The sequence below is a fragment of the Salvia splendens genome, chromosome 14 (assembly GCF_004379255.2).
Source record: "Salvia splendens isolate huo1 chromosome 14, SspV2, whole genome shotgun sequence".
Taxonomy (NCBI): Eukaryota; Viridiplantae; Streptophyta; class Magnoliopsida; order Lamiales; family Lamiaceae; genus Salvia; species Salvia splendens.
Genome location: NC_056045.1, coordinates 29,582,639 through 29,591,929, shown reverse-complemented (window position 1 = coordinate 29,591,929; position 9,291 = coordinate 29,582,639). Strand labels below are relative to the sequence as shown.

General features: G+C 34.5%; 2 protein-coding genes across 2 annotated transcripts; both read left to right on the top strand.

The window, feature by feature from the left end:
- Window positions 1-631: 631 nt before the first annotated feature.
- Window positions 632-4,211, top strand: LOC121765902. The gene is made up of 7 exons (XM_042162188.1): window positions 632-882; window positions 2,139-2,168; window positions 2,627-2,725; window positions 3,021-3,111; window positions 3,220-3,496; window positions 3,576-3,630; window positions 3,837-4,211. Exons 1-7 carry the CDS (start codon window positions 736-738, stop codon window positions 3,915-3,917), a joined length of 780 nt encoding a protein of 259 aa, XP_042018122.1. The 5' UTR covers window positions 632-735; the 3' UTR covers window positions 3,918-4,211.
- A 472-nt stretch (window positions 4,212-4,683) lies between these two features.
- On the top strand, window positions 4,684-8,521 carry LOC121763946 (dolichyl-phosphate beta-glucosyltransferase-like). The gene is made up of 10 exons (XM_042160038.1): window positions 4,684-5,074; window positions 5,157-5,208; window positions 5,454-5,560; window positions 6,048-6,093; window positions 6,468-6,602; window positions 6,716-6,805; window positions 7,077-7,208; window positions 7,309-7,392; window positions 7,535-7,599; window positions 7,964-8,521. Exons 1-10 carry the CDS (start codon window positions 4,962-4,964, stop codon window positions 8,148-8,150), a joined length of 1,011 nt encoding a protein of 336 aa, XP_042015972.1. The 5' UTR covers window positions 4,684-4,961; the 3' UTR covers window positions 8,151-8,521.
- The last annotated feature ends 770 nt before the right edge of the window (window positions 8,522-9,291 follow it).

Here is a 9,291-nt window from a genome sequence, read left to right as displayed (position 1 = left end):
GCAAAAATAAAAGGATGCTTGGGAATAAGAGGTCAGCCCAACTGTAACTGCCCGTGGCCCGTAGATTTTATAAAATGATTTTTAAACATTTTTATTGATTTCAATTATTGGTTTATATTTGAAATCATTATGTAAGATTGATTGGTCAGCTATAAATTATAATGTTGTTTGACTGTTTCCTATAGTTTTAATTTCAATAAGTAACTTACTTTTTTTTAAAAATGACTTTAATCAAATTATGTTAATATCCTATACAATTTTAGAACTAGTTAGTAGAAAATCATGAATTCTGGAGTAATATTTTTCTTAATTTTTTTTATTTGAAATGTTCTATGTAACTTTTTGATTTGGTGACCATATGTTTCCAATTGATTGGATATTTTAGTTATTTGTGTTAAAGAAAATGAAAAAAATGTCACATTAAATACAATTTTATCCAAATCATACCGTATAAAATTGAGAAAAATGTAAATTTACCTTAAGGTTGAGTATTAAATTTCGAGTACGAATAGCAAATTTACCAGATATTATGCTTTTATTTAAAATTTCCCTTTTTTATTATAATTATTATACATTTTTATTAAAAACAATTGAATATTCAAACCTAATTAAATGAATCCCAATACACGTTTACGGAAATCCCAATCAATTTTGACGGATTCTACAATTCTTCGAAAGAATAGATTTTTCTCAAATCATTGTGACCAATTCATCCAAGAATCAAAGGAATTCCTCATGCAAATTCTACAAAGATGTCGGAATTTATTGATCATCAACAACGCCGTCACTCAATCGGAAAGACTAGGAATAGCAGCTGCCCAATTCGCCTCATTCCATTCAACAAATGCTGTCTTTGAGAAATGGAAAAATAAGTTTGCCAATGTGAGTTTTTTTGCTTTCACACTCTGGTTCTGGTTTCCTTTATGTATGTGATTATATGAACTCTTTTTAGTTATTTTCTATTTTTTTTTGCTTGTGATGTTATTCTCTATGTAGATATGAGGCTCTTTTAGCTGGTTATTGTTCAAAGTCTGAATCTTGGCTTTTGGAAGGGTTTTATTTATTTATTTATTTTTATCTTGATGTATAATTAATTTGAATATCAGTGATTTTCATATGAATGTGTAGAGAGGGTAAACAAGTGGAAAAATGGAAGTAAAGAAAATCGGTATATTTGTTAATATTACTGATGAATTTGGATCAGTGATCTTGTAGTACGACTCAGATCAGATACATTCTTACTTCAAAAAAAGAAATTGTTATTTTTTCATTTTCTTAATTAATAAAAATAAATTTTATCTTCATGCATATTTTATCATTCCTTATTTTAGGTTTATCTAGAATAAGGTGATGGGTTTAGGGTAATAAGAACTAGTCTTAGGAAGCTCTGGCCTCTATTACACTCCATCCGTTCATGAATGATAGTCTTGGTAGTGGAATGAATACACATGTTTTAATGGAAAATTGGTGTAAGAGAGAGAGATAGAGATAATGTGGTTGAAGTATTGTTTGTGGAAATCACGACTCACCTCAATAAAGAGAGAAACTCACCGTAGATAGAGGCCAACTTTGTTGGACTGACCAAAAATGGAAAAAAAACTAGTTTTCGTGGAAAGAGGGAGTATTTCGTACAATTTATACTTATTTAGTTATTTGTGTGGCATCATTTGAAAGTGCTCAACTAGTTTGGGTGTTTGACAGACTGTGTATGTTATGGGATAGTCACCACAAAGAGCGATAATCATGGAATGTTTTCATGCTTGTGTTCCTCTGATGAGATAACATATGTATTTGGGGGTTGAGTTGAGTTACAGTATAAGCTAATCTATGAATAATTGAATCCATCAAACACATAAAGTAATCACTTTTGTAGCAAGGTTGACAGAGCCGAGATGACAAACAGCTGTGTTGTTACATTTTCTTCATTGTTTCAATAATACTAATGGCATTTTTTTGTTAAGATGGAATTTCGGAGCTCTTATATCTGGATCCTTTATTATTGTCTGATTGTCCTTAATACAGATCTTAGTTTGCGTGTAAAACTTTTCTGTAAATAGTTTTTTCTGGTTGATAACATTAGCTGTCGTATATGTTTTTACTAAAAATGTAGTGTTTTTGACGATTGGAATAAATCGCAGGGTGTAAGGACGGATCAAGAATCATTAAAGGTGGAGAAGTTACCTTAATATCTTGTTAAAGATTATTGCATCAAATATTGTTCAACTTTGGTTTCCAGTAAGTGGTTGTTTTGAAATAAAAAGACTCTTGATATGCTCATTCGTGCTCCTACAAATTCAGATTTTTCTCTAGAACTTAACATTTCACTTTGGCAGAATTTGCCTCTAGATTTATCCACTAAATAGATCATCTTTCGAGAACTGTGGAACATCTAGTCGTACGACTCATACCATTCTTGTTCGTACAAATTCAAATTTTATCTCTAAAATTTATCCCCTAGTAGATCTCTTTGGAGGACTGGAACATCCTCATACAATGTTTGTCTTTGGCAAGCCTTCCTCATATCTAACGAGTTACGTAATTTCTTGAGTTCATCTCGTTGATGTCAGGGAAGTAATGTTCTTTCACGTAGTTTTCTTAAGATGGAATATATGCACTTTCCTTTCAGGCTTATATAAAATATACGGTACGGCAGAAGCGGGCTGACACGAACAAAGCTCTTAAAGACATCCTCTGCAATGGGGATTACTCAACATCAAGAAATGAGGTATGCAATTTATCAGTCACATGTACTCATACATGCCTGGCGTCGTATAAAGCTATATGATACGGTGCTGTATGTGTATGAATGCTAAATAAACGTTTTAGCATGTGGAGATCTACACGACATATTTTTTTTGTGTGTATTGTTTATGTTGTACGCCATGATATGTGATTACAAAGGTTTTAACGTGATTCTTACCTCTTTGCTGATATTGCAATTTATTCATTGCGCTTTTCTTCCCACTCATTGGGTTACCGGTTAATGCTGCTCTGTTCTTGTCATTCTCTCATGTTCAAAGATAGCAACAGGCTATGCAGATCAGTTGAACAAGAAGTCTCGAATAAAGCCTGTTCATCGTTCCAAGAGAGCTTCCCACAAGAAGTCGAAACGTAAGTTTCACCTACAGACCTACTGCAGTTCTTGTATTTGTGAGTTTTATCATGCACTTGTCTAATTATTTCCCCACAGAATTCAAATGACATGTTTACTATAATTAGGGAACCATCGGAGAGAAAATCCATTTGATGGCCATGATGACGACCCTGCAAAAACATTTTTCGCTTCATTTGGAAAAGACTCCAGTTGGAACTTCAGCCACACGGAGCAGAGATCCGAGTGGACAAAGAATTCTTACTGGAGTCACAGTAGATTCAATGACCAGGATGCTGAAAGTGGGACAGAATCTCATTCTTTCAGTATAGGAACATACGCTGACCGGAGAAGCCTTGGTTTGCCAGCAACTGGTCCTTTGAACATCGAAGATGTCAAGGCTGCGTTAGCACTTCTAACGCTTTTATCATATATCTGTGTAACTTCGAAAGCTAGAATTTATGACCATTGTTTTTTTATGCAGCTTTCGCTCGTCTGCTCTGAAGTGGCATCCCGATAGGCATGAAGCTTCTTCACGAGTGAGTTCTTTTTCTTTCCCTCTTCCTTTCGCCACTCTCTCCCGTTACTTTTGCTACATGATACAGCTTGATATCGAGTTTGTTTATTAAGAACGAGCATGTGTTTCCATGGCCTCGACACATGTTAAAAGGTTACATAAATAAAGCAAAATTGCTTACTGAGATTGTAGGATTGGATGGATTAGTTTTGATTCTTGAGTTTACAGGCAGCTGCTGAAGAGAAATTCAAGCCTTGCGTCGATGCCTACAAATCATTATGCAGGAGTCTCTCCTCGCGGCCTGTGTAAGACGACGAAACGGGTATAATACTTGTGCTCCAACCAATAGGTCGGAGGTTCAAGTCATCTATACTTGGATATTGTCATTTTGTGGAAAAGGTTGCTTACTATGCAATGAAGTTAAAAGGTTACATAAATAAAGTAGAATTGCTTACTACTCCATGTACTAGCAATAGCTAAAAGGTCGCCTCTATAAACTATTTTTGGATGATTTTAGATATTGTTTTCCTTCATAGACGAATGATGAAATGAACATAAATTTAAAGATTGCATCACAACAAATTCGAACATTAGAACTTTATCGATTTTTCTCTCAATCTCTCATATTTTATCGCTTTCTCCACTTTTTTCTTATTTTACTAATTTCTCACTAAAACATGTGACGTCCAACACTGGGTATATTTTTCGTGAATGGAGAGAGTAAGTATATTTCATCTTATAGTATACAATATGATGCAACATCTTTTACATTAACCAAAAAAAACATTCTCCTCTTCATTCACAAAACACATTAACATTAGTTCTTAAAGTCATGAACTTTGATCCAATTTTGTTATTTTCAATAAACTTACAAAGTGGGCTAAAATATCAAAAAATTATATTTTGTGTGTTATATTATATTGGCGGATCAATAGATACATCTCATTTGAATCGTGTTGGAAAATAAGTATAGATCACTTTTAAATTTGATGACATGCCAATATACTAAGATTTAAAGACGGATCAAATAATTTTTTTAATCAATCGTAGTATTAATAAAAAAAGAAAATCGAAAAACGAACTACACCAGAAAACAGAGTAACGAACAAGGATTTTTGCAGAGTTTACTTTCTCAATATCAACGAAAGCAACCCAAATTATGTACAGTATTATTAAAATCCTAGGCGCGAGCCTTTAGCTCTACGACTTAGCTAAACTGACTCAGATCGGCTGATTACTGTTATCGAGTTGAATTCCCGATTAGGATTTCGGTGAATCAAGTTGGGTTTTTTTGAATTCCTGATTTATTGGGAATTAGTTGTGCAATTTTGAAATTTCTAATTGGGAAAAGGCATGGGTTTCTTTTGGGCGTTGTTTGAGTCCCTATCGATCGTGGCCTCAGTTTTTGCGTTTGGATTGTTGGCGGCAATCGTTTTCGCCTCCTTCAATAGAAGTCGCAGTCACAAGTAGGATTCAGACCCTCAATTGGTTTGTATTTCTCTCAAAATTTCTCCTTTTTTGCAGTTTTAACCTTTTTTCCGATTTTAGGTGTCACGTTGAGGCGCCGCCAGTTTTCGAGGATCCGAATTCGTTGAAATCGGTATGATACAATTGAGGGTTTTTGTATGTTTAAATAGACAGCTGATGGTATTCAGTAGCACAATCTTTATTGGAATCTGATTATTTCTTAAAGGGATGAGAATTATGATTTTCTAGAGATAGAGTTTGATGGTTAGAAAAATCTGATTCAATGGTTTGAAGCTTGGTGAAAATTTGGAAGTAGTTTGATGTCTTCCTGCAGCTTACATGGGTGCATTTGTTGATTGAGTTTCTATTCTGAACTAGGTTCTGGTTCCTCATATCTCCGATCCGGCTGAAAAGTACATCTCTTTGATAATTCCAGCGTACAACGAAGAGCACAGACTTCCGGGGGCTCTTGATGAAACCTTGAAGTAATCACATCCAACCATTTGCTCTCCTGAATTTGTGTGCATTTACAATGTCATCTGGATGTATATATATTTGAAATTAATCATATTTTGAGTTTTACTTCTTTATGATTCTTAAGACGATCTGGTCCATTTGAAAGTGCTTCTGCATTATAGTAGCTTGCATGATCTAGATCCTTACCTCATATGCTATTAAGTTTTCAATAATAGCTTTTAGAACATATCTCTGATAGGAAAATTGATTGCAATCTATTCAGAAAGTATGCTCCATTGGTTTATCTTGGAGTTTTCTTAATTGGACGGGGGTTGTTTACATCACAGTTACATCGTAGCTAGTATTAAATCTTGTGTAGTCCTGTAATAATTAATTATGTACACTGAGTAACACACATAATAGGTATTCAGCATCATCTACACTGTTTTGGTACTTCATGTAAAATCGTCAGTATATCTTGAAGACGTTTACTTATAACTGTATCAATAACTGTAGCTATCTTGAAGAACGAGCAGCAAAGGACAAAGCGTTTACATATGAGGTACTTAACAAACACTGTTTATAGATGTGTGTCTGTTAGTAGTTGCTATAATGTGAAAGGGCCAAGCAATGTGACATTCCTAGCTAATCTGTTTCAGATGTGTAGATAAATGTTAATCTGGGAGATGTGCTTGCTTATCGAGTTAGATACTGAAGCCTGTAGTTTGGTACTTGAAATTTCAAATTTGATGTCGATTATTGGTCATTCTAATGATTAACGTTTTTGCTTTGGATGATACATTAGTGCAATATTGTTTAGGTTTCCTTTGCTTTTATCTTTTCAATCTCATCATTATGTTTGTGTGCAAAAGGATGTTGCATTACGAGTGGCTGATTAGAAAACTGCATATTTGTTATGATCCAATATTGGAATAGGTGATTATTGTTGATGATGGAAGTGCTGATGGTACAAAAAGAGTAGCATTTGACTTTGTGAAGAAATACACTGTCGAAAATGTCAGGCTAGTTCTTCTTGGGCGGAACCATGGAAAGGGAGAAGCCATAAGGAAAGTGAGTCATTCTGAATAATTATTATGCCGCAAAACGTGGATGTTATGTATCCTAGGTCTTATACTACAAATAAAACACTAAATCTTTTTGCTTCGGGAAGCATGGCTAAACAGGGTATGCTTCACTCACGCGGTGAACTACTTTTAATGCTTGATGCTGATGGTGCCACCAAAGTGAGTGACCTTGAGAAACTTGAAAACCAGGTTAGTCGTGTTTTTACTATCCAGATGTGCCTTATTGTCATTCATATAACCATCATTTTACAGAAACACTTAATCTTTTAACCCAGTGTAAGACTGCATTGATGACCCCTACCTGAAATGACTCATTTAAGTAAATCGAGACATTGTTTCAATGAAATACCGGCAGCCTTATGGTCTCCTTATGCAACTCATTTTAAAAAATTTCCTGAAAGATGAAACTAAAAAATAATCTTACATCGTTTCTTATCTTAGCTGACAATTCCCTTGTCAGATTCATGCAGTTGCTGCTAAGGAACAACAATATGGAGACTCTGCATCTAGTGATGCGACTTTAAGGATCTCTGATGTCCCTATTGCGGCTTTTGGGTCACGTGCTCATCTGGAGGAGAAGGCTCTAGCATCAGTTGAGTGAAATTGCATGGTCACTTGTGCTGAGTTACTTTTAGTTTGTCATGTTTTGTGTATGTTGTCTAATCTGCGTTCACATATGTCTAATTTTTCAGAGGAAATGGTACCGGAATTTCTTGATGAAGGGATTCCACTTGGTAGTTCTTTTGGCTGCTGGTCCTGGAATTAGAGACACACAGGTAATGGAAACTTGAGAACTCTGCTATCTCATTATCCGTCGTTACTATGCTTCATGTTATTATCCTTAGAGGCTTTCTTGTGGTTACATGGTATTTTTTCACTTTTCTTAGTTTCTTCTCCTCGTTCCTCTTTTTGTTTCAGTGTGGTTTTAAGATGTTCACAAGAGCTGCTGCCCGGAAACTATTCACGAATATCCGCTTAAAAAGGTGACTCATTAACCATCTTTGACTACTTGTGCTTTGGAAGGACGAAAATGCTGATTTGTTTCTGCTTCTGCTGTATCGTTGTCATATATATTTGGTCACTATACAGCATTTCTTGCTTGAATCATACTACAAAATTTGTTTCTTTGTCATATTCTTTTTCAGTTACGTCAGTTCCATCTATCCCCAAAAAAGCAAGATAAGTCCATTATAAACATAAGTAGAATGCTGAGGAACTTCATAATTTAGTATGCTAGTATATTCAGTAATTCAACCTCTTAAAAGTTTGTTTCTTGCATCTCTGTTGCTCTTTTTCGGGTCTAGTCAATTGGGTTCCTCCATTGAATGAATCTTGAATCTGGTGCAGGTGGTGCTTCGATGTTGAATTAGTATACTTGTGCAAATTTTTCCGCATCCCCATGATTGAAATCTCTGTCAGCTGGTCTGAAATTCCCGGATCAAAGGTCAACTTGTTTAGCATTCCAAATATGTTGTGGGAGATGGGACTCATGTCTGTTGGCTATAGAACGGGCATGTGGAAAATTCATTCATGAAGGAAGCTTCCCCACGACCCAGGTTAGGTTGTGGGATCATCTATACCTCGATGTATTGTTCTAAGACGGAGAATTGGATTTGATACGACGTGTTAAGGTAAACACATACTAATTGATGCAGCTGAGATTCTGACAAACAATGCTTGTGACAGAGCTGTAATATTTTGTAATAGATCTGCTGTTAGCATCCATTGCTTATCTGACTGATCATTCAACTGAGATTTTTCGAAGGATTTCATTCCATACATCTGTATTAGATTTGATTTTTGTTTTGATTCCTTCAACTCAACTTGATGGATAGAGGTTGTAGAGCTGTTCTAATATTGGATATTAATTGTTACAGTATAATGGCCGAAAATATAAGAGTTTAATTTTGCCCGAGATCAAAAGTTCTCAGATTTGAGTATACCGTAACAGGGTTTTTAAAAGTTTCTATTTATTTAACTATCAAAAAAGGAGTCTAATTTCATAAGAACTACCTCTAGAAAGATACTGTACAACACATTATTTTGTCCAACAAAAGATGTATTTTTAATTTTTTTTAAAGTAAATCATGAACTAATTTTTTTTGTTTCTCTATATATTTAATACACTAAATTATTTCGTAATCGAAATTGAAACGCCGTCCAATATTTAGAATTGGATTCGATATCTAATCATCACTATAAATCAAATTAAGTGCCAAAACCTCATCAATAATTTCACAATTACTCTAGAGTCTAGACACTACTATTGCTAGCACAGATTTTCACAACCAATTGCATAAATGCCAACCATTATTTAGGACAAAAATCACAAAGAGTCAAGATTCACCAAAATTCAAATATTACTTCCACAAATGGACAAACATAGCATCACAACTTGAATTTTCTATTCTCATTAGGGATTAAACCACACATCAACAGTAAAACAAGCACACAAAGACAAATAAAATAGATTAAATATTGACAACCTAATGGAATTCGCCAGTTTTCTGTTAATCCCATAGTCAAATCATGATTAAAGAAATCATTTTTGAATTCACCTTATCTTCTCCAATATACATGCAAAACCACTTTATAGAGTGGTTGAATTCTCATTTTGCTATAATGGAGTAGTTACATTGCCTACCTCATCTAGACTAGTTTTCTGTATTCAAAAA

Coding starts and splice junctions, on each gene's coding strand:
- LOC121763946 (XM_042160038.1), top strand. CDS start 4,962: ATGGGTTTCTTTTGGGCGTTGTTTGAGTCCCTATCGATCGTGGCCTCA. Junction 5,075..5,156: donor AATAGAAGTCGCAGTCACAA/GTAGGATTCAGA, acceptor TTCCGATTTTAG/GTGTCACGTTGAGGCGCCGC. Junction 6,806..7,076: donor TTGAGAAACTTGAAAACCAG/GTTAGTCGTGTT, acceptor TTCCCTTGTCAG/ATTCATGCAGTTGCTGCTAA.
- LOC121765902 (XM_042162188.1), top strand. CDS start 736: ATGCAAATTCTACAAAGATGTCGGAATTTATTGATCATCAACAACGCC. Junction 883..2,138: donor GGAAAAATAAGTTTGCCAAT/GTGAGTTTTTTT, acceptor AATAAATCGCAG/GGTGTAAGGACGGATCAAGA. Junction 3,112..3,219: donor TTCCCACAAGAAGTCGAAAC/GTAAGTTTCACC, acceptor TACTATAATTAG/GGAACCATCGGAGAGAAAAT.